The 24,114-nt window shown below is 38.8% G+C and overlaps 1 protein-coding gene across 2 annotated transcripts in view; it reads left to right on the top strand.

Moving 5' to 3' along the window:
• Window positions 1-24,114, top strand: part of LOC106869032 (acylamino-acid-releasing enzyme) — a 111,637-nt gene that overhangs the window by 74,741 nt on the left and 12,782 nt on the right. For both annotated transcript variants that reach the window (XM_052966850.1, XM_014914534.2), the window contains exons 3-14: window positions 1,854-1,944; window positions 4,886-4,964; window positions 6,483-6,634; window positions 8,127-8,270; window positions 9,434-9,525; window positions 15,113-15,156; window positions 17,337-17,455; window positions 17,802-17,859; window positions 18,690-18,790; window positions 19,789-19,840; window positions 21,839-21,930; window positions 22,279-22,423. In XM_052966850.1, coding sequence (XP_052822810.1) covers window positions 1,854-1,944; window positions 4,886-4,964; window positions 6,483-6,634; window positions 8,127-8,270; window positions 9,434-9,525; window positions 15,113-15,156; window positions 17,337-17,455; window positions 17,802-17,859; window positions 18,690-18,790; window positions 19,789-19,840; window positions 21,839-21,930; window positions 22,279-22,423 — 1,169 coding nt within the window. The remainder of the gene's footprint in view (window positions 1-1,853; window positions 1,945-4,885; window positions 4,965-6,482; window positions 6,635-8,126; window positions 8,271-9,433; window positions 9,526-15,112; window positions 15,157-17,336; window positions 17,456-17,801; window positions 17,860-18,689; window positions 18,791-19,788; window positions 19,841-21,838; window positions 21,931-22,278; window positions 22,424-24,114) is intronic.

Genomic DNA, 24,114 nt, shown 5'->3' with positions numbered 1-24,114 from the left:
TTCCAAAATTCTTGCACTTCTTCTTTTGATGGGACAGACTTTATTGTTACTGGTGTTTTCCCTATCTTCCTGTAGAAATTTTTGGGGTTATTTTTGAACATGTTATTATCTCGGAAGAATCTAACACGCTTTTCATACCTTGCTATGCGGGCAGCTTTAGCACATACCTTTTGCTTGATGGTTTCTATGGTGGCATCAATGTCACCTATGGTTTTCATATTATATTTTTTCTTTAGTTTTTGGGTCTTTGTAGGTTTGATACTCTTGTCAAATTTAAGGTTTTTCAAACATTCTATGTCAGATCTAAGCAGCTTAATTTGGTGTTGAATGCGTTCTTGCCAAGAAGGCTTTTTGTGCGAGTGTTGTCTTTTTCTAATCTTTTCACCACATAGAACCGTTGAGATTTTTGAGATTTGAGATTATTATTATTATTATTATTATTATTATTATTAATATTTTTATTATTATTAAGGCAGTTAGCTGGCAGAATCTCAAGCCCACTGAGCAAAATGCTTAGTGGCGCATTTCATCTGTCTTTACGTTCTGTGTTTAAATTGTGCCAAGAAACAAGACAACTTATATTGGGGAGCAGCACGTAGGATAGGGGAACAGATAGTTGAATACTGGTGGGAGCTCAAAGAGGGGAAAAGCTCATCAGTGCTCTACCAGCATTCTCAATTAGAACATAGAGGCTCAGTTAATAACATAGATGTTAAGGTAATATCAATGCGTAAATCAGGCATGACATTTAGATTACAGAGGTCACACACAGAGTAATAGACAGGGCGTGCCTCACCAGAAAACATGAATGGGACAATAACACCCACCACCACCACACTATGCTGCATGACAACTAAAGACAAAATGGAAGAAAAAAGATACAGATACAAAAAGTATAATACATAAACCCATTTACACACAAAAGACACACATACACATACTTAAGATGAAATGGGGAAAAATAAGAGAGATAAATGAGTAAATAACTGGAGAAAAAACTATATAGGGATATAGCAGTATAGTAAGCAAACCCATACACACACACAAAATACAGACATGCATGCATGCACACACATGCACAGATAAGGTTACACACCATAAAAAATAAAATGGACTAAACAGAACAGGAGAAGACACATGGGATGGAGGGTTACTGAACAGATCACAGGTGTGTGACGAAAGATTTCCGGACAATGGACATAAAATAAGAACAATACTAAAGTGAAGAATGAAATACAGTGTGTGTGTTTATTTGGCAAGAAAAAATGACCCTCCCGAAATATAACAGGATCTGTTTCAACACACAATTTCACATCAGGAATCCTGCAAAAACAAATACGTAAACATATATCATCATCATCATCATCAACATAATTTAACATCCACTTTCCATGCTGGCATGGGTTGGATGGTTTGACTGGAGACTGGAGAGTCAGCGGCTGCACCAGGCTCCAATCTGATCTAGCAATGTTTCTACAGTTGGATGCCCTTCCTAACGCCAACCACTCCGAGAGTGTAATGGGTGCTTTTTTATGTGCCACCAGCACAGGGGCCTGGTTTGTTCATTTAATGAAAGCAAGCAAGCTAAAACTTTGAAGTCACCATCAGTGTTTTTCTTGTAAAAGTTTAACAAACATGAACTCTTCGCAAGAGGATCCATCCTTCAGTTTAATGTTTAATTGTTTTATTTGTAACTTGACATAAAAACGAACATTAGTGTGTGTGTGTGTGAGACCTTCCACCAACATTAATTGGATTTTTGTCTCGTTAAAAAGTATACTCATCATCATCATCATCATCGTCATCCTGACCTGCCATCGTTACATTTGCCAAACTTTCTTGATTGTTTATAGGTTATGGAATAAAGAATCCCCCTCAGGGAAGTTACGCTGCATCATTAGACGAGTGACCAACCAGAAAGGAGAAGAAAAGGATTTTATTGAGGTGAATATGGGACAGTTTTTTAGTTTTTGTGCCACTACCAAATAAAGTTTTAAATTACCTGATATTTGTTCATTTGAATCATTACCTGATTCTAATTGACTGGTTATTAGAATAAAGGGTGTCTTAACATCCATTGTCCTTCAGGTGTTACTAAAAGATCTGTTAAGTGGTAGTGATGGAGGCAACAGCGTTCTTCCACTCAAACCAAAATAACTGTTTCCATTGAGGTTTCAAATTTTGCTACTGTATGTTGGTCCCAACTCCTGACAGGAGTATCTATGATTTTCAGTAACAAGGTGCAATTTGAACTCCGAATGTACAAACCTGGAATAAATACCACGACAGTATCCTTGTCCATCACTCTAACAATTCAACAAATCCACCAACCCAGACTGGTACCTTTTCTATTGGCCCTAAAGGAATAAAAAGTAAAGTTGGTCTCAACAGGTTTTGAACTCAAAGCATAGAGAGTTGAAAGAAATGGTACAAGGGAGTCTTTCCTTCTCTTCAATCTCTTTCACCATATTCATATAAGAAGCAAATTGGTTAATTTGCAATGAGACAAACACACACACACACACACATTAATTTATATCTACGATGGAATTCTTTCAGCTTCCATCTACTAAATCTATTCACAAGGTTTTGATTGGCCTAAGACTACAGTAGAAGAAACTTGCCCAAAGTGCTATGCAATGAGACTGAACCCCAAACCACATGGTTGAGAAGCAAGCTTGTCACCACACAGCTACACCTGTATATTTTGTGAATGTAATTTATTTAATTCCCAACCTGGGTTTAGTACATTTCTCTGTTTCAAAGACAAGGAATTTGTGGTTAATAGATCCAGCATTTGAAGCAATCAGAATTTATTTGAGAACTGAGATATGGTGGAATCAGATTCTTTATCATCAGCTATTCAAGTCTGGACTGTCTTCAAGAAAAAACTGTACCTTTATCAATTTACAACCTGTAACCTACAACTGAGCCATGATCTCCATCCAACAGCTATTCCAACAATCTCTATTCCTCTATTTATACCCCAATAAATTTCATTGATTAACCTACTTCAGTTATGGATCAATTTGATGAACTTTGTTTACAAATCAACAAGAATCATTCGGATTAAAAATCAAAATATAAAGAATCATACAAAATTTAGTTGACCATCTTCTATCAGTTCCAATGACACTTCCACAGGTTACAAACTCTATTGGTTTTCTCTTCGACATCATTTTTTTAAATTCCCAACTCATAGAATATCAGCCAACCCCACATCTGCCAAACATAAATGCAACACTCATCACACGAAATCACCATGTCTGGTTTCTCACTCAAATGTCTTCTCAGTTCCAGGCCAGAAAACTGGAATCTTTCTGTCTTTGTTTTTTCTTTTCTTTTCTTTTATTTTATTGCAACCATATAAGTGTGGCTATTTGTCTTAAATACCAATTTTAATTCTTTTATCCTACTATAATTGGCCTTATGTCCATCCATCTGTCCGTGACCTTTTCACAGCCAAACGACTGGCAGTCTTGGCAGTCTTGGCAGTCTTACCAAGAACGTCTCGAGAATGGTTTATATCATGTTTAAAAAATTTTATTGGAAAGATTTGCTACATTTGATTCATAAGAAACTAAGGAAGCCATTTCCGTATACATAAATAAAAATGAATTATACGGAAATCGGCCACAGTAACAAAACAGATGCAAAAACCAAAATGGCATTTATGAAAGTTCAAACAGTACTTTCAGTTCTTCATTCATTATTATCTCTACAACAGTTCTGGGTGTTGATGGGGTGTGCGACACACATAGAGACACACAGACAGACAGAGACAGAGATAGAGAAAAACACAGACACAGAAACAGAGAGAAAGACACAGTGTGTGTGTGTGTTTTCTTTTACCCCCATCAACACATTGATGGGGTGTGCGAAACAGAAAGTGTGTGACAGAGAGAGAGAGAGAGAAAGAGAGAGAGACAGAGAAAGAGAGAGAGAAAAAAACACAGACAGACAGAAAGAGAAAGAAAAAGACAGTGTGTGTTTCTTTTAATCCCATCAACACAGTTCCTCTACAACAATGTCAATTTGGTAGAGCACCCAGGACAAAAAACTAAATAAATAAAGACAATAATGTTAATGACCCCATGATTAACAACTTCCCAGGAGAAAGTCAACAATATCTAAGTTTGGACACTAATCGATGGAAATTATCACCTGTATCCACAGGATTTCCTTAACAACTTGAATCCATCGGGACTACCTATGCATAGGGTCTCACTGCAAAAGGACTGTCCTATAATGCTCCTACGAAATTTTGACCCTGCCAATGGACATTGCAACAGAACAAGAGACACCCTCACGCAACTCAGTTCTCACGTCATCAAAGCAGTGATAGCGATTGGCCCCTCACAGTGGTAAGCGCCTGTTCATACCTCGGATACCACTGGAACCCTCCAACAACCAGTTTCCCTTCCAATTACAAGGCAGGCAGTTTCCCGTCAAACTAGCCTTCTCATTCACAGCTAATAAGTCTCAGAGCCAGACCTTAGACCATGTTGGTGTGTTTCTGCCTACTCTCATGTTTACACACGGCCACTTGTATGTCGCTATGAGCAGAGCAACGGACTCAGCTAATTTGAAAATTTGTGTTAATCAAACACAGAATATCGTTTACAAAGAGGTTTTTTAAATGTAATAATATCATGAATATGTACCATGTAAAGCTATGCATAAGTATAATCAGAACCAACCGTTATTTATATTTTGTTACATTTCCCATGCCATACTTAAAGTTGTTCGTATTTTCCACCCTTCTTTCATTTCCCATCTTAGATTGGTAGGTCTGCTAGTATAAAACCTCAATAAATCTCTTGAATAACTTAAATATTCATAAACTTTGGAATATCTTTCACCATGTTTTCTGCAACTTTAACAGATCTGGGAGAAAACACGGAAAATCTGGAATATTGATGCCCTCTCCAAGGAAATTCATGGGAAAATTTATGAACCCGATGGTGAGTTGAAAGGAATTTTTGTTTCATAGTCAACACTGTTTTACATATTATGTGTGTGTGTATGTATGTGTATATGTATGTATGCATGTATGTATTTATATATGTACGCCTGTATCCAAAGTATGTCTATATGTATCTTTTATCTTTTACTATATGGAGAGCCAGCGGCTGCACCAGGCTCCAGTCTGATTTGGTAATGTATCTACAGCTGGATGCCCTTCCTAACACCAACCACTCCGAGAGTGTAGTGGGTGCTTTTTACGTGCCATCGGCATGGAGGGCCAGTCAGCCAGGCCTGACATCGATCATGTTCGGATGGTGCTTTTTACGTGCCATCGGCATGGGTGGGGGGGGCAGTCCAGAGGTACTGGCATCAGCCATGATCAGATAGTGCTTTTTACATGCTATTGGCACGGGGGAGCCAGTCTGGGGTTACTGGCATCGACCACATTCAGTTGGTGCTTTTTATGTACCACCGGCATGGGAGCCAGTCAGGCAGACCTGGCATCGACCACTAGCTATGTATATATTGTATACCTGTGTAGAAAGGTTTGAATGAATTAAAACGAGAATGAGAGGGAGAAGTCAGAGCCTTCCAGAATGCCAGGGAAACCCTCTTCTTCTCTACAATATGTGTTAAGCTGTCGTTATGACATGGACCTTGTTGGGAAGTGTTTCTGTTGTTGTTTTTTAATAATGTATATCAGAGGATTAATTATAATGTGTCTACTAAAATCATCATCATCATCGTCATCATATGTCTGTTTTCCATGCTGGTATGGATTGGACTGTTTGATAGGAGCTGGCAAGGCCAGAGAGCTGCACCCAGGCTCCAATTATCTGTTATGGCTTGGCTTCTGTGGTTGGATGCCTTTCCTAAAGCCAACCATTTTACAGAATGTGCCAGGTGCGTTTTATGTGGCAGCAGCAGCAGCACCCATCATTGAGGATTTTGAATTAGTTGCAAATTCATTTTTAGTTTCTTTATGAAAATTTCTCCATCAGATTTATCTGTTGAGTTGGTGAGATTGTCTTTAGAGTGCATAACATATGACAGTGAGGAAATGAAGATGGTTGATGGTGGAAGAATATGGTGTAAGAATATGGTTGATGGTGGAAGAAGGAATTGAGGAACTGAAGAACTGTTTGGGTTTTTTTTTTTTTTTCTTCATGTTTTGAGTTGTTTTGCAAAAGATGGTCAGTGGAAGCAGTTTATGAAGTTTATTCAAACAGATGTGTGAATCATTTTTACTTTTTCAGAAAATGTGAATAAGATTTCGTATTAGTTATTGATGATCAATCTAAAATTCCACTTCATTTTGGCTCAAACTGTGTAGGGCAAAGTTTGGAGATGTAAGAGATATTCAGAGAATATCTTTTACATTTTTTTCTCTATTTCTTTTCTTTTTTGCCTCTTCCTTAGCCAATTCCAGCCACCTGGTTAATGAAGTGTCATAATATCTTGTAAATATGGATTGTCTGTTGTTTCTTGTACATCAAATAAAACATTCCTTACAGGCCAATTTGGCTCATTGGAATGGTCGGCCACTGAAAAACGGTTGGTTTACATTGCGGAGAAAAAACTGCCCAAAGCAACTTCCTACTTTGATGCTAAGAACACTTCCAGAACTCCTGATGATGAGACCAAACCAAGTGAAACAAAAGCTAGGGTGAGTAATAATTATCACAGTGATGGTGGTGGTAGCGGCAGCAGTTACAATATAAGCTTTGTTAGATGTGGGCCAGAGATGTGAGTAAGTTGTGTGATTTAAGTAGACTTGGTGTAGTACTTCAGTGGGTTACGTGTAATAATTCTTATTCTATCCACATCCTTATCCCTTCTACCCCAGTGGCCTCTAATTCCCTACATTACCTTATATTATTCTAGTTAACCCTAATTGATTCTGTGACATGCAATAATGTTATTGGCTTCTGTGGCTGGATGCCTTTCCTAAAGCCACAATTGTCTAACATATTTCTTAGATTTTGTTAGATTTTTTTTTTTTAAGACTAAACCATTCAGAATTGTTGTGCTTATGTTGTTTTTGTTTTCAGAAATATTAACATAAAATAGAATTTGGTGTAAAATGTCTTCAAATGAGAATTAAGAATAATTTACAAGAACCCGCTTCTGGCTTTTAAAAAACTGTTTCTTTCCACTGGAGGTGGTTGGGGGTTTCATATAGCTGAGCAATATCAATAACAGAAAAGGTGGTGCCATTGCAGACATAAAGAGTAAGAATTAGCAATACCAAACCAGTCTTTTTGCAGGTCAAGAACCTCTCCAGTTCCAGATTTCTGACCTACAAAGATCAGAGTGTAACTCAAACAATGAAGCTGTCCACAACCCCCAAAAGGGACAGATCTTCATAAACAGTTGCCTCAGAATCTTTTGCAGCCACTAACCAGACAAAATCATCACAACACAAGCCATTACCATCTTCTTTCTTTCTTTCTTGCTGAACAAGAGAAGGAAACGAAGAAGGATTGGGCAGGCGGAATAATTAGGTGGGAGTTTAGTTCTGAACAGGAAAGGATAATACAGAAGCACACAAATATTCTTCAGTCATTTTATAAACACAAAATTTCAAAGCCAGTTTTCTGGATTCTGTGGTGCATATATCCCTCTCTTGGATGGGGTCCAGCCCATCGCCGTAATACTCATTTAGTTAGCTGAGTGGACTGGAGCAACACGAAATGAAGTGTTTTGCTCAAGAACACAATGCATCACCTAGTCCAGAAATTGAAACTACAATCTTAAGATCATAAATGCAACACTCTAACCACTTAGCCATGTGCCTCCACATTATATAAACACACCTTATATAGAAGATATAAACAGTTAAATATAATAATAAAAGTATGGAAATACATATTCGTTTGGTGATTCTTGTCCCTGAATACAACCTCTTAATGAAGCCATATGGTCAGTTAAACCTTTTGAAAGCAATGTCTCAGTAAAATTGCAGTTCATTGATTGAATTTAAGACCGTGTCATTTATTTAAATTGTCCAAATTCAGTTTTGTTAAAACATTAAACCAATAAAACGTTAACCCAATCAATACATCAGGTTTTTCTTAATTTTATTCAGTTCATTTTTAGATGAACATAACAACCATAAAGATGTAAAGAAAAATAAATCTCATAACTTACAATTTCAGGGTGACCAGCATGTTTTACATGAAGACTGGGGAGAAATGTTGGTTGGGAAACACCATCCAATTGTTGCCATCTTAGATTTAGAAGGTTCAACTCCTGAAATCAGTTTGTTGGACTGTGTTTCAGATGATGTATCCCTTGGGCAGGTAAGAAACTTTCACTCATTAATTTTTGAATTTTATTTTTCTTTGAGATATTTCCATCAACACTTGCTTTCCATTCTTTTACCATATTTAAACATTTTCAATCAGTTATGATTAAAAAGTTCAATAAAACAGTAGATATCTCTGTTTGATTGATAAGCTGTCTTTCGATTTGCAGACATAGCTTGCTATGACACTATCAAAGACTTTCTGAGGGAATTCCTTCTCTAAATCAACACTTGTAATAATGGTATTTACAAAGTTTGACAGGGTTTTTTGTAAATAAAAAGTGGGAATAATTGTAAGAGTCGGGGCAAGTTGGAGATGCCCCCCCCCCCCTCCAGCAGACTTCACACAACAGTCTCTTGTTTCTTTTATGAATTCCATATCTTATGATGAGACAGATCATGTTATTGTTTAGCCCAAGGTAAATGGCCAAAGCTGTTTCATCCATACCACTTTTTCTAGGCATAGTATATCAAAGAATGTATTATCCAAAAGTGTCCCTCTTCTTTAAGATGATAGGGTGTGAATAAATAAAGATTTGGTGAATAATTCCGGCAGGTCAAGCCATGATGTCGAACAAGGGTCAGCAATCTTCTTATACCATTTGACTCCTTCATAGAATTGTTGATACAACCATATATAATTTCTAAAACAAAATTAAAAAGTATAATTAATGAAAAAAAAATTTCTTGATTTAAAATCAACAAATTCCTTCATTCTTTTGTGTCATTATCACTTTTTAATAAGAAATTTAACAAAAATATTTAAATGAAATTCAATCCTATTACGGATATAACTAGAATGTTTAATGTGAAATACGTATTTGGTGAATATGAGTTAATATTGCATTCTGACTTTCCCTACACTCAACAGAATTGCATTAATGTTTGGCTGGAAAGTAGTGAATTTTAGCTTTAAGTTAACCACACCCCTCCAGCTTCAGTCTGTTAATAATTCAGAACCCTTAATGCTACATAGACCTCCAGGGGTCAGTGTTGACCACTTTGCCAACTCCTGGTGTAGAAGTTTTCTTGTTAAAGTATTTTCTGGATTTATAAAAAGACAAAATGACTAAAGGAAACTGTAATTGTTCTGTCATTATGGGAAATGTCAAGAATTGAATATGTCTAATTTTTCTTGTGTTTTTTCTAATTTTGTAGGTAAGATGGGCTCCTGATGAGACCGGTCTGGTGATGGTTGGTTGGTCACATGAACCCTGGAGGCTGGGCCTTACATATTGCCCTATTAGAAAGTGAGTTTATTCCTCTTGAAATAGTTTCCTTATTGCAAAGAAAATAAATAAAACAAAGAATAAAGCAAAAGAAACAAATAATCTTTGAATCTTTCATATTCTTTGACCAAGGGGAAAAATACCTAACATTGCTTTGGTCCATAAATAATTTTAACAAATACTTTATAGCATGAATCACTCATATCAGTTGTTAGCTGTTAAAACACTGCATCTTTCAAAAATTCCATATTTTCTGAAATTCCCCGACACCACCCCTAGCCTACTCATCCACCCTTTCCTCTTTATGATTCTCTTAATGTTTACTTTTCTGTCTGTTTGTCTTTTATTCTGTGTACTGTCCATCTACTCCTTAGTCATCATTGCTGCTGTCTTGCTTTGCTTCACTTAAATCCCCTCTTTCTGTCTCCTCTTTTAAACTTTTCCCTCAGCAAGTTACGTACCTAAACACTGATCTTCTATTTAATACCTGAAGACATTCTTCACTTGGGAGGAACACTTGTATGCTAAGAGTGATGCTGTACTTCCTCTCTGAATGCAGGAATCAATGTTTCATCCGACAGTGATACAGTTCTACAGGTGTTCAGCACCTTTTATCAGAGCTGCCTGGAGCCACCCATTAAGATAGGTGATACAGAATTCTCACATAACAACATGAGCTTTGTTGACTCTGGGCCAGATGTTTCTACCATCCTCAGTGCTGGATCTTGTTGTACTGCTTGTCATCTCTCTTGCTTTCAACAACTTTCTGGCAGCATCTTTTCTCTCCTTTGCAGCTAGTCCAAGACTCCTGCACCATTGTTTGAACTCTGGTTCCAGCAAATACTCTGGCACCCAATCTCTACTGGAAGGTACATTGCCTCCCATCCATTGCTTTCATTGCTCCCATCCATTGCCTCCCATCCATTGCTTTCATCGTGTTCAACCAACTCACTGTATTTTCAGTCTTTCCTAAGGAAAGCATCTTTGATGTTCGCTTCCCATCATTACTACTTTCCTTTCTTTTTGTGCTACATGACAAGGTCAGTTCATTCAGTGATAAATAAGTGTCAAGTGATACTATCAAGCTCAACAGAAACCTCCCATTTTGGATCATTCTTCCTACACCATTCACCTTCCCTACAAAACTTTATCTTCCTATACTCCACTACTTGTGTTCTTTCATTGCTATTAATTCGCTCCCATTGCATCAACCTGAACCCTAAGCTCCACATGATGTATCTGTGTTCCATGTCTAATGGGCAATCATTGTTCTGACCTTCCCACATTCGCATTGGTCACCTGCCATTATTTTCCAAATTTTAAGTTTGCAGGGCTAAGAAGCATGTTATAGACAGAATGAATCAGAGAACTGATTCAGACTGGTTCCCTTGACCAAAGTTCTTTCCAGCTTACTTTTCACCCAAACACAAACTCCTCCCAAGCATCACTTTGTCCTTGTTTTGGACAAAATACTAAAAGTTTCATTATTAATGCTACTCTCTACACAATATTTTCAGTTAATTCTATGTTAGACATAAACGTATTTTAAGATATTTTATTCCCCTCCCTTCACATAGGAGTGGAACGGAAATTGTTTGTCTTAGTGTTCAAACTGACTGCTTTAAGGGATTGGTCTTGATGTTTCTTTATTTACATCATCATCATCATCATGGTGAAATCCCTTGAACTGACAAGAAGCTTTTGTAGCTATGTGGCCCCTTTACAGCAAGAAACCTGCCCAGCTCTGATGCCTTCTCTCATATTTTAGTCTTTTATTTCGTAGTATAAAGTCATCTCTCATGGGGTTCGCAATCTTGCAAGCTGCATGGCAACCCTACTAGTGCATCATCATCATCATTTCCTGTCCATGTTCCAAGCTGATATGGGTTGGATGGTTTGACAGGATTCAACAGACCCAAGGAATGTAGCATGCTATTCTGATATGCTTTGGCATGGCTTCTATGGCTGGATGCCCTTCCTAATGCCAACCATTTTACAGTATGTGCTGAGTGCTTTTTTTCATGGCACCAGCACTTGTGAGGTTACCATGTAGCCTGCAAGACTAAAATCCCCTTCAACTGTGTGGAGGCAGTTATAGTAGAGAAGGGGACAGTTTTACGCTGGAAGATAAGGAATTAAAGTAAGAGAAGAGTGAGAATAGAAGAGGGTTCTTGCTGTTGGGGAACTGCATTGTTACTTTCATCATAAAAGAGAGAGAAAGAGGTAATGGTGAAGGTGGAATTGGGAAGAGTGATGGGGTGTCAGGGTAAACCTCATAAAATATAAACAAAATGTCAAATGACTCTCATAAGAATTTCAACACGGAACATCCAGTTGTTCAATCAACGGAACTCTTCGTAATTTACTGAGTATTGCACAGATACTCATGTTTTTATCAATTGACTGAGTATATTTTGAATGCTAGACTCAAACAGTTTGTCATCTTATTAAATCTTATCTTTCTGTTGGAAATTATGTAAATATTTTGCCATTGAAAAATTTAAAAGAAACCAAATCAAGTACTCCAAGTAGATAAAAGTACAATTTTAACAAGTGTAATTTTAAAAGTACAATTTGTTTATTGTGAAATGGCGGTGGAAGATAGAAATAGTTTCCTGTCATTTTGGTTTGATTCATGGCATAAATATATTCCTTGCTCTCAGATTACATTTAATAATACATTCTGATTTGGTCTTGGTTGTTTGGCATTGATAAATGGCTTTATTAAATGGAACCTGTTGAATGATTCTGCCATAAGTTACCCAGGCAAATGTTTTCTCATCGATTACTTTATATCTGTTCAAGTAGTTGCTTTGATCAATTACTGTAAAGTCACTCGTTTCATGCTTCACTGGTTATCAGTAGGGAGGCCATCCATTCATCTGGAAACACCTTCAACCATTTATGTTGTTCATTGCTGAATCATTCCGCTTGAATTGACAGAGAAACAAATCATTGTAAAGCTATTTAAAGAAATTATTCACTAATCAACAGAGATTGCCATCAGAGTGGAGAGGAGAACAACAATAGTTTGATAAAGGAGAGAGGGGAAAAAAAACTGTTCCAAAGGAATGTGTGTGTGCGTGCATGCATGCGTTCATGTGTGTGTGTGTAAACTAGCCTATAAACTTGATGATAATAAAATATTATTGCCATACAGATAAACAGGAAGGTTTTGTTTAGTTATTTCATAATATATAATTAAATGATATTATATGGATATATTTTCAAGTATATAATTAGACATAATCCATAGTTATATTAATTACGTTTATATAAGATACATTCAAGTACATATAGATATATTATTAATTGAATATATTATTAGATATAAAGTATATTGTTGTATATGATAGACATTTAATCTGTATTATGTAGATGTATTACTAAATATATTAGAGATTATTTAAGTGTATTATTAGATGATATATTAGATATATTAAGCACACACTATTTCAGTACATTATTAATTTCTCATCTTTGACTACATGAAAAGATCATTTGATTGATTGGCAGTGATTCACTCACCAACATACAGCAATCACTGCTACATGTTTTCTCTCTTTGTTTCTTCTATCACTACTACATGGTTTCAGTGAAGAAACCCCATCAGATTACCATTCTTGATAAACATTTCCAAAGCAAATGTATGATATGCACTGGTCCAAACCGTAATGCTAACTAATGAAAGGAAATGGTAAAACCTAAGCTCCCTGCCAGACACTGTTACCACGTGCCGAACTTGACTACTGCCACAGTAATGGCCTTGTGAAATGTGGGAGGCTTTTCTGGTCACACCCTCTGTAGAAACCTTGCCAGATCAGATTGGAGCCTGGTGCAGCCTTCTGGCTTGCCAGTCCTCAGTCAAACTGTCCAACCCATGCCAGCATGGCAAACAGACGTTAAATGACAATGATGATGCATGAATGTAATTTGAGTCCAGAGATGGATTCTGTTAGGAAGTCACAATGGGGACATTGATGATTTTGGTTTTGTCTGGGATTGGGCAAATGGGTCTCTTAATTGCGTGATATAATTCTTTTATTGTTCTGTTTCTTCAACTCAGATTATTTGGATGCATCATGACATACATTTCATGCCATGTAGATCAATCTAGACAATGACTTTCACAAGGTATCAAGTTAAGCTGTAGAGATTTTAGGGATTGCTTCAACTTATCCTTATACCTAATGAAGGGGATCTCCCTTTACCTTGATATCCCTCCCCTTGTTGGCCATACAAAAATATTTTTGGAATGCAGTTGTCTTTCGTTCAATCAACATGTCCGACCCATTTGCACTGAATTCTCTGCAGCATGCTTTGGATATTGGAGATAACACATTTTCCTAAGATTTTCACATTTGATGTCTTGCCATTTTTTGTTGCAGATATTTAGGGTTCCTTTTCTCACCCCTCCTCCAATATCAGAGAAGCAATGTTACACCTAGATAGGACTCCTTGCCACACAAAAAAGGATACAAATCTTGCAGGTGCCTTCAGATTCTACAAAGAGATGGCCATCACCCTCTGTGTTGCCTAAATGTGAGATTCTGGCTAGGAACTTCCAGCAACACCCTTTGCCTGTTCCTGTTGCCATATCCCATCACCATAGGGATTTTTAACTTGCCTTCAAACTACCTCGACAATGAATTTGTTTTAAGTAGTATGGGCTTGTGTCACCCATCACACTCTCTTGTCCAAATAGACTAGACTCCAGTGCATATTAATTCCATGTGGGGAAAAGGCTGTCTGGATGCAAGGTTAGTGGTTTGGGAGCGCTGAAGATGGAATTTGATCAGGCTTTAATAACAGATGAAGTCCCCACACCTAATACAAAATAATGATGATAATAATAATAATAACAATAAAACTGTCCAACCCATACGAGCATTGAAAACAGATAGTAAATGATGATGATGATGGTGGTGATGAAATAAATATGGCCATTGCTGTTCATATGATGCCCATGATTTCCACTGGGAAACAGATGACATTGGATGGTCCTTTTCTTCGTCTGACCATTACTCAGGAGCTAGGTCCTGGCTCATGGTTCTTCCTCCTTCATCTCAAGGAAGAAGCCATTGACCACTGACAGCTTGTCACCAAGATGACTAAGGAACCCTATCTATTCCAGTTTTTAAATCGGTGTTCCTTCTCTGCTGACCAAGGCTAACAAGTTCTGTCCACCTGTTTTGGGATGGCCATTGAGTCTTCTGAGTTCCTCTGCTCTTTGCTGGATCTTGTTTTTCAAGACAACAAAACAAAACAATAATAATAATCTTTTCTACTAAAAGCACTAAGCCTGAAATTTGTGGGGAGGGGACTAGTCGATTACATCAACCCCAGTACACAACTGGTACTTAATTTATCAACCCCCAAAAAGATGAAAGACAAAGTTGACCTCAGTGGAATTTGAACTCAGAACATAGTGACAGGTGAAATACCAGAAAGCATTTCATCCAGAGTGCTAACGATTCTGCCAGCTTACCAATAATGATGGTGATGGTGGTGGTGGTGGCAGCGGTGAGTTTTCTTGAAATAGTGAAAGAACTATTTAAATGGTTTCTTTATTCGTAATCTGATTGTTTCTCTTATTTTTTATTCTCAGGAGTCAGCTGTATTTTGCTCAAACATCAGGGGAAGATATTAAATGTAAGTATATATACATGTTGGCTATATATGTGTATGCATGTGCGTACAACTATATATCTAGGCTATATATATGTGTGTGGTGTGTGTGTGTACTTATAACCATGTTTAACTCTGTGTGTAGATGTTATGTATATATAGTCATGTGTGTATACTAAATGTATTTATAACTATGAGGTCAGGTTCAACCGTTCATCTCTACAGGATCAATAAAATGGGTCAAAAGTCAAAGCTGATGTTGATAACTGCAGCAGCAACATGCAAATGTTCAGAAAAAAATCTTGCTGAATTTTTGTCCAAGAAACAAACTTTCTGAGACACCAGCACCTGTCAATTTATTTATTTTTATAGCGGCTGGGTTTAATTTTATTTCTAAGAGATAATGTAGCCATGAAATGACAACTAGAACAATAAGAGGTTTCTGTGTCTCTGAAGAGCCTGTAAGGAGGACCATGCTTCCACCCCTGTTTGCTCTTCCCTGCATTCGCCTCTCTTCCTATCTCTGTCCAGCTGCCCCTCTCCTTTGAGATTCTCACAAACTTATCCACCCACTTACTTTGTCCAATCTTCTGTTACACGTCACCTTGACATCTCATCAAGCACCATTTCTGTTCTTTTTCCAACTGAGGTAGTCATGTATCTCTTCCACGGCAAGACACCAGACCTTGTCCCTCTACAATACTTGAACCTCTCACCATCTGACATAAACCTTTGGCTATTCTGAGTTCCAAGATGTGCCTAATACACTCTGTAAAATGGTTGGTGTTAGAAAGATCAATAATGCCAAAGCAAACATTGGAACTCACTGCAGACTCTCTTGAACTGTCCAACCTATGCCAGCATAGAAAACAGATGTTAAACAGTGGTGGGGGTAGCAATAGTGACAGCAGAAGCGATGACAACTACACGGATGAATGGATTTATATATATCCTGGACTGGCTCTTGTGCGGGTGGCACATAAGATGCACCATTTTGAGCGTGGCCGTTGCCAGTACCGCCTGACTGGCCTTCGTGCGGGTGACACGTAAAAGCACCCACTACACTCTCTGAGTGGTTGGCGTTAGGAAGGGCATGCAGCTGTAGAAACTCTGCCAAATTAGATTGGAGGCTGGTGTTGCCATCCGGTTTCACCAGTCCTCAGTCAAATCGTCCAACCCATGCTAGCATGGAAAGCGGACGTTAAACGATGATGATGATATATATATATATATATATATTTCATCATCATCATCATCCTTTAACATCCGTTTTCCATGCTGGCATGGCTTAGATGGTTTGAACAAGGACTGGCAAGCCAGGAGGCTGCACCAGGCTCCAATCTGATCTGGCAAGGTTTCTACAGCTGGATGCCCTTCCTAATGCCAACCACTCGTAGAGTGTAGTGGGTGCTTTTTACATGCCACCAGCACGGGAGCCAATCAGGCAGCACTGGCATTGACCCACATAATAATGGTGCTTATGTGCTACCAGTATGGGTGCCAGTCAGGTGGCACTGGCATCAGCCACAACTACAATTTCTATTTTAATTTCGATTTTGATTTGATTTAATTCTACTTGACTCAATAGGTTTTCTCAAGCGCAACGTATCGCCTGGTGATTCAAGGGTACTTTTAAATGGGCTGGTTATGCGACAATGGTATAGGCTATGGCTGTGATCTCACTTTACTTGCTGGGGCTTCTCAATCACAGCATATCTCCAAAAGTCTCGGTCTCTTGTCATTGCCTCTGTTAGGCCCAGCATTCAAAAGTCATGCTTCACCACCTCATCCCATGTCTTCCTGGGTCTCCCTCTTCCACAGGGTCCTTCCACTGTTAAGGAGTGACACTTCTTCACACAGCTCTTCTCACCTATATGCAGCACATGACCATACTGGTGCAGTTGTCTCTTGCACACCACATCTGATACTTCTTATGTCCAACATTTCTTTCAGGGCGCTTACACTCTGTCGTGTGTGCTCACTGACATTACACATCCAGCGGATCATAATATATATATATATGTATGTATGTATGTATTTCTATCAGAGAACCAGAAATCCTACTGTATCTATGTAGTGGTTGTAGTTGTTATTTCTATGGTGTTGCTATAGTAACAGCAGGGTTAAGCCGTACTTTAGCCATACTTCATGCTCTAACTGTTGTCTAACGGAATGTTCTTTAAATCTCTTTTAATCCTTTCTAGGTTTTGGGGATGAAGACAAAGCTGTTCGGTCCCCATCTTTCAGCCCCGATGGAAAAAAGATTGTCTACATGGATAATCCCGCATCTGGGCCTCACTACCAATGTAGCAGACTATTAATGGTAAGTAGATTTGGAGGATTCCAAAACGGATTAAATTGAGATTCTACCAACTTATTAATTAATAATTCTTGATTCTGAAATATTTACAAACTGGACTGATTGAGTGATTGATTGGTTGTTGTTGTTGTTGTTGTTGTTGTTTAGTTCAAAAGTCATCTCAACTTTAATATCAACCATATTGATGTCCCCAGTATCAAAAGACACACTAAAGTTATGTACTCAGTCCTTTTCTCCTGATGAAAATCTTTAAAATAAAAGACAACAAAACCTTTGTTATGTTTTGCTGGTCCAATTTTGATTTCTGATTTTGACTTTGTTTAATTATTCATCCTACATTTTATTTCAGATTGATTGGGTGAATAAAGAAACCAAAGTTGTATTGGATGTAGTTGACCAGGCAAAAGGTAGGCCTACATTTTAATGACTCAGCAAAATCTGTTTCTTTTGACTTTTTAAAAAATAATTTAGAATCCAGCAACGAAAACGGTTTAATCTTTTCTTTTTTTTCTCTCTCTTTTCACCCTCTTATGCAATTAGTCACCCCCCTCTCCCTGCCCCCAATCCACTGTCTTTATCCTCCCTTTTACTTAGCTTCTTATAGCTTATGAGTTTGTTCTGGCACACTCCCACCCACCCTTCTATAATGCAGGGTGGCCATAGATCTCCTCGATAACAAGACCCTTGGTCTTGTCTCTTTGTCATATTTTATCCTCTTAACTCATGGCATAAAGCCTCCCCCTCTCAATACCACACACCTGCTCAGGTGAGGGGCTCTGGTCTTGGAAGTTACTTGGTGACCCCACTAACACTGGTGCCACATATAATGCACTCAGTACATTCTATAACGTGATTGGCGTTAGGAAGAAGGGCAGCAGCCAGCCATGGAAACCAGGCCCAAGATGAAATAGGGACCTGATGCGACTCTGTAGCTCATCCTCCTGTTGAACCATCCTACCCATTCCAGCAGGGAAAAGGGACATTAAATGATGATGACGATGACATCAACAACGTAGTAGTATTGATAGGAAGAGGAGGAGGAGGAGTAGTTGTTATTGCTATAGTCTCCTCCACCCACCCCACCCCAAAAAGATGAGTAAGAAAAACTAGTTAAATGAGGTTTTAATCAGTACCATTGCTCCGTTGTCGAAATCCTTCTTCATGGATATTTGCTGTTGAAGAATTTCTAAATAAATACCATTTTGTTAATTATTGCTGTTTTCTCTTCCTTTTAAAGATGATGAATTTGCTGGAGTTTTTGTCCATAGTCTTCCTGATCGCTGTTGGTCCTCTGACAGTAAAAGAGTGCTCTTCAGTACAGTCTCTCGATCTCATTTGGTAAATGTCCTGATTTTCTCTGCTATATTTTGAGAGAGAGGTGTGTGTGTGTGTGTTAGATACTTTTTTTTTTTTTTTCAAATTTTGGCATTTCATTGAAATCTTGGAGAAAGTAATGAGGCATTGAAATAATTCTAATTCTACCCAATGTCTGACTGGCCTTCGTAGGATTTTCGAGCGAGATCGTTGCCAGTGCCCCTGGACTGGCTCTTGTGCGGGTGGCACATAAAATACACCATTTTGAGCGTGGCCGTTGCCAGTACCGCCTGACTGGCCTTCGTGCGGGTGACACGTAAAAGCACCCACTACACTCTCTGAGTGGTTGGCGTTAGGAAGGGCATCCAGCTGTAGAAACTCTGCCAAATTAGATTGGAGCCTGGTGTTGCCATCCGGTTTCACCAGTCCTCAGTCAAATCGTCCAACCCATGCTAGCATGGAAAGCGGATGTTAAACGATGATGATGATGATGAAACTTTCATAAAATATTGGCACATATTTCTTTGCTAGTGATCATCATCATCATCATCATCGTTTACCATCGTGATGCTAAAACAATTTAATTAATGTATTTTGTTTGGTTGCAAATAAGATTCAAGAAAATAATCTTCTGACATAAAAACCAAAATAATTACCTGTACATTTAAAATTGTAATTTACCTGAGAAATATTTCCTGAAAACTGATTAATATATCTCCACACTTTCTGTTGTGAAAAACAAGTCATCCACTTTTCCATTTCATCTGTGATATAGTGTATATATGGTGTGGTGTATATATGGTGTGGTGTATATATGATGCAGTGTGCACGTGAAATAGTGTATACAGGATGTGAGTTCTATATATATATATATATATATGATGTAGTATTGTATATACAATGTTGTAACAAAGTATGAAGCACAAGTTTTCTTTGCATAATTTAATCAATTTCAACATTGGTCCAACCAATGCCATCATGGAAAACAGACGTAAAATGGTGATGATTATTTCTTTTGCTAGGTTCCAGTCGTTGTTAATACAGAAACACAGAAAGTAACACGGATTAAATCACGTAAGTGAATCCTAGCATGTTTTGTAATCTCCATCATCAGATGCTGCCAATTGATACAACAGTGTCATAGATGGCGTTATTTCTAAATTCACTGATATTTTAATGGAAAAAACGTTTAAGAGGATTTCTTTCTCACAATGCATAATGACCGAAGTCTCCAGCCGTATTTCACAAACATAATTGGGTCTCAGAACTTCTTGCTCCCTCTTCATGTTTACATTTCCTGGGCTGAGGTGGTGAGGCAAGACCTTCGTACATTGGGCCTCACCGAGGCGATGACTACGGACCGAGACCTTTGGAAATGGGCTGTGCGTGAGAAGACCCGGCAAGCCAAGTAAGATCGTTGCCAGTGCCCCTGGACTGGTTCTTGTGCGGGTGGCACATGAGATGCACCATTTTGAGCGTGGCCGTTGCCAGTACCGCCTGACTGGCTCCTGTAGGATTTTCGAGCGAGATCGTTGCCAGTGCCCCTGGACTGGCTTGTGCGGGTGGCACATAAAAGACACCATTTCGAGCGTGGCCGTTTTCGTGCGGGTGACACGTAAAAGCACCCACTACACTCTCTGAGTGGTTGGCGTTAGGAAGGGCATCCAGCTGTAGAAACTCTGCCAAATCAGACTGGAGCCTGGTGTTGCCATCCGGTTTCACCAGTCCTCAGTCAAATCGTCCAACCCATGCTAGCATGGAAAGCGGACGTTAAACGATGATGATGATGATGATGATTCCATTATGGCAGAATCTGCTGACCTTGTTAGGTCTGTTATTCATGTTCTGTTATTTCATCACACTTTCAAATTCTGAGAAATCCTTCTTTGAGAACCATCATGTCAATACACTAATCAAATACTTTGTCCAGTCAGTTGCCTTCAAGCTGTAGATTTGCTCCAGCTGGGTCAACCAAGTTTATTCAATAAAACAAATTCCATGCTCAATTGGTTGCAGTGGTGATCATTGGAAGGACAGTTGTTTTTGCAGCTGGACTCTATCCCTAATGTTAACCATTCATCCATAAAGAGTTGCTGTGCTTTGGAGTAAACATTGTTTGCCAACATAATATGGCAGTCCTGGTTTAGGATGAATGTTACTGTAATTTAGCTTTAGGAGACATCGCCTCCAGTTGGCTATACGACGCGATTTGTGTCCTTATATTTTCGAACAAGGGAATCTAGCACCCCCACCCAGCTCGAAACAATATCTGTGTATCGCGGTTTCTGGGTTATTTCCCTGGAGACATTGTCTCCTGGGGCTAAATTACAGCAGCATTCGCCCTAAACCAGGAGTGCCATGTTATGTTGGCAAACAATCTTTACTCCCAAAAGACTGTTACTGAATATCTCACGTTGTGGAATCAGAAAATAGTAATTTCCTGATTGCTGTGCTTTGTTTTCATCTTTTGTATAAAAGGGAAGACAGTCTCCAAGAATGGTGGAAGGAGGTGAGGAAGGAATTCTCAAACCTGAGACCAGATTTAAATGCTTGCAACAACAGAATGAATTCTACTAAAGGCACTTAGGGGGTCAGGTAGTGGGATTAAACTGAGCAATAGGTTAAGCCTGCCATTGCCAGGATGGTTTGAACACCAAAGCTAAAGGACTGAGACCAATATCACAAGGCATCCAGTCTGATGTTCTTACAGTTTCGACTATCAGCCATGTTGAATTGTAATTTTTTCCATTGATCCCAGAAGGATGAAAAGCAAATTTGACCTCAGCAACAATTGAACCCAGAGCACAGAGAGTTAGAATAAATGCCACAGGGCATTTTATCCAACACTCTAACCCTAACTAACCCTGCTAATTCACCCCCACATAAAGTGAAGCAAATAAATGTATTGGCCTTGCTCAGGGCACAATGCAATGACCATACAAGCAAAGTTTGAATTCTTGACCAAATGGTCAAGAATTCATTCACAAACATTTTGCCTCATAAAGTTATTGAAGTAGATTACGTTAACCATTAATCCCTGCAGATTCTCACCAGAATGTCTTTGTCTTCCAGCTGAAAGTGGTGTCAGTGCCTTACAGATATTAGATGTACACCATGATCATATTGTGGCCCAATTCTCTGCTCCTAACCAACCTCAGTATTTGGTGAGTCATTCTTTCAAATTTCCATCGATTTTAATTAAGACTCCCGTTTTTATATATGTCAATGTTTCTGTGCCAAGAGTCACGTATCATATTAATGATCAGCAAAAGAAAATTAAAATATATATATAAATATATAGTATTTCCAGTTCTCTGAAGCTGTTAGATTCCATGCTTATTTAAATGGATTGGCTCTTGTTTGTCTGGGACTGATCAAGTGATGTAGAATCTCTGATGAGACCCCAGCAATGGTTCAAAATCGATTATGGCTGTTTGTCATTGTTATAATCAGGTTAACTTGACAAGTTTGTAAATCTCTTCCATAGATCTACCTTTTGTGTCTCTCTACAGGTGATTGGTTATCTGCCACCAGAAGGAGAAGAAGATACAATTGAATGGGTGAAATTAGATGCAGAACTCAATCATAAATTGGATGGCATTACAGTAGAATTACTGAAGCATAAACCAATTGATGGCATGATTAATGAAGAATTCCGTAAGATAGTTTGGTTTTGTTTTCTAAACCAGGATTTTTTCCTTAATTTAACTTCTTATTACTCAACTTGATTCATTTGTTAATGTACATCTCTCTCTCTCTCTCTCTCTCTCTCTCTTTCTCATCTACTGTCTCATTATTATTATTATTCTGTGGCCCTTTATCCCCACCCACCTTCTGAACTGTCAGTCATCTTCTCTCCCCAACTCATATCATTGATCACCTCTCAGCACTTTCCAATTTTTACATTTGTTACCTCCTCCTCCTCCTTATTGTCTCTCAACACCTGTTCTTCACCCTTTCACTATCTCTAACCATTCCTCACACTCTTGCAACCTCTCTTCACCTACACTTCCTATTCCCTCTTCATTCGCTCAACTCACTTCAAAACTTGACGCTCCACCCTCACATCTCATCCCCATTGTTTTCCAGCTCCACCCTGGTTCTAACCCTCTTCTCTAATGTCAGTAGCCATTGCAGCTCCTCCACAGCAAGAAACCTCTTCTGTTTGTTGCCCCATTTCACATACTTTAATCCTTCATCCCCAAGCATTAAACTGCCTCCCTCATTGCTTTCAAAGGGGATATTTGTCTTGCAAACTGCAGGCTGATCTCACTAGTGCTGCTGCCATGAAAAATGCACCCAGTACATGCTATGAAGCAGTTGGCGTTCAGAAGAACCTCCAGCCATAGAAATCCTGCCAAAGCAGATATTGGAGCATCATACAGGCTTCTGACTAACGAGTGTAGTGGGTGTTTTTTTTACGTGCCACTGGCACAGGGTCCAGAAGAGGCTGGCATCGACCACAATTGGATGGTGCTTTTTACGTGCCACCAGCATAGGGACCAGTCAAGGTGGTGCTGGCATCGGCCACGTTCGGATGGTGCTTTTTACATGCTACCGGCACAGGAGCCAGTTGGGGCAAGGGGGCTGGCAACAACCACGTTCGGATGATGCTTTTTACGTGCCACTGACACAGGGACCACGTCTACAATTTCCATTTGATAGTGATTTCATTTGATTTGATTTTGATGTACTTGACTCAGTAAGTCTTCTCAAGCACGGCATGTCACCCTACGATCAAGGGATACTTTTGAGTGGGCTGGTTATGTGACACTGGTGTGAACTCACTTTATTTGCTGGGTCTTCGCAGTCATAGCATATTCTCCAGAGGTCTTGGTCTTTCGTCATTACCTCTTTGAGGCCCAATGTTCGAACGTCATGCTTGACCACCTCATCCCATGTCTTCCTGGGTCTCCCTCTACCCTGGATTCCTTCCACTGTTTGCGAGTGGCACTTCTTCACACATTTCTCCTCATCCATCCACAGTACATGACCATGCCAACGCAAACGTCTCTCTTGCACGCCACATCCAATGCTTCTTATGTCCAACATTTCTCTCAGCGATGATGATGATTAATTAGTTCTTTGATTTTGTTGGGCAGATTCCAACAGGGAACCAAAAGACAGTTAATTTTTTCTCTTTACTCTTTTATTTGTTTCAGTCATTTGACTGCGGCCATGCTGGAGCACCGCCTTTAGTTGAATAAATCAACCCCAGGACTTATTCTTTGATTTATTCCATCAGTCTCTTTTGCTGAACCACTAAGTTACAGGGACGTAAGCCCACCAACATCGGTTGTCAAGTGATGATGGGTGAACAAACACAGACACACAAATATATATACATA

Source organism: Octopus bimaculoides, chromosome 4 (assembly GCF_001194135.2).
Source record: "Octopus bimaculoides isolate UCB-OBI-ISO-001 chromosome 4, ASM119413v2, whole genome shotgun sequence".
Lineage (NCBI taxonomy): Eukaryota > Metazoa > Mollusca > Cephalopoda > Octopoda > Octopodidae > Octopus > Octopus bimaculoides.
The sequence above is the reverse complement of the archived record's forward strand: the minus strand, read 5'-3'. Positions and strand labels throughout refer to the sequence as shown.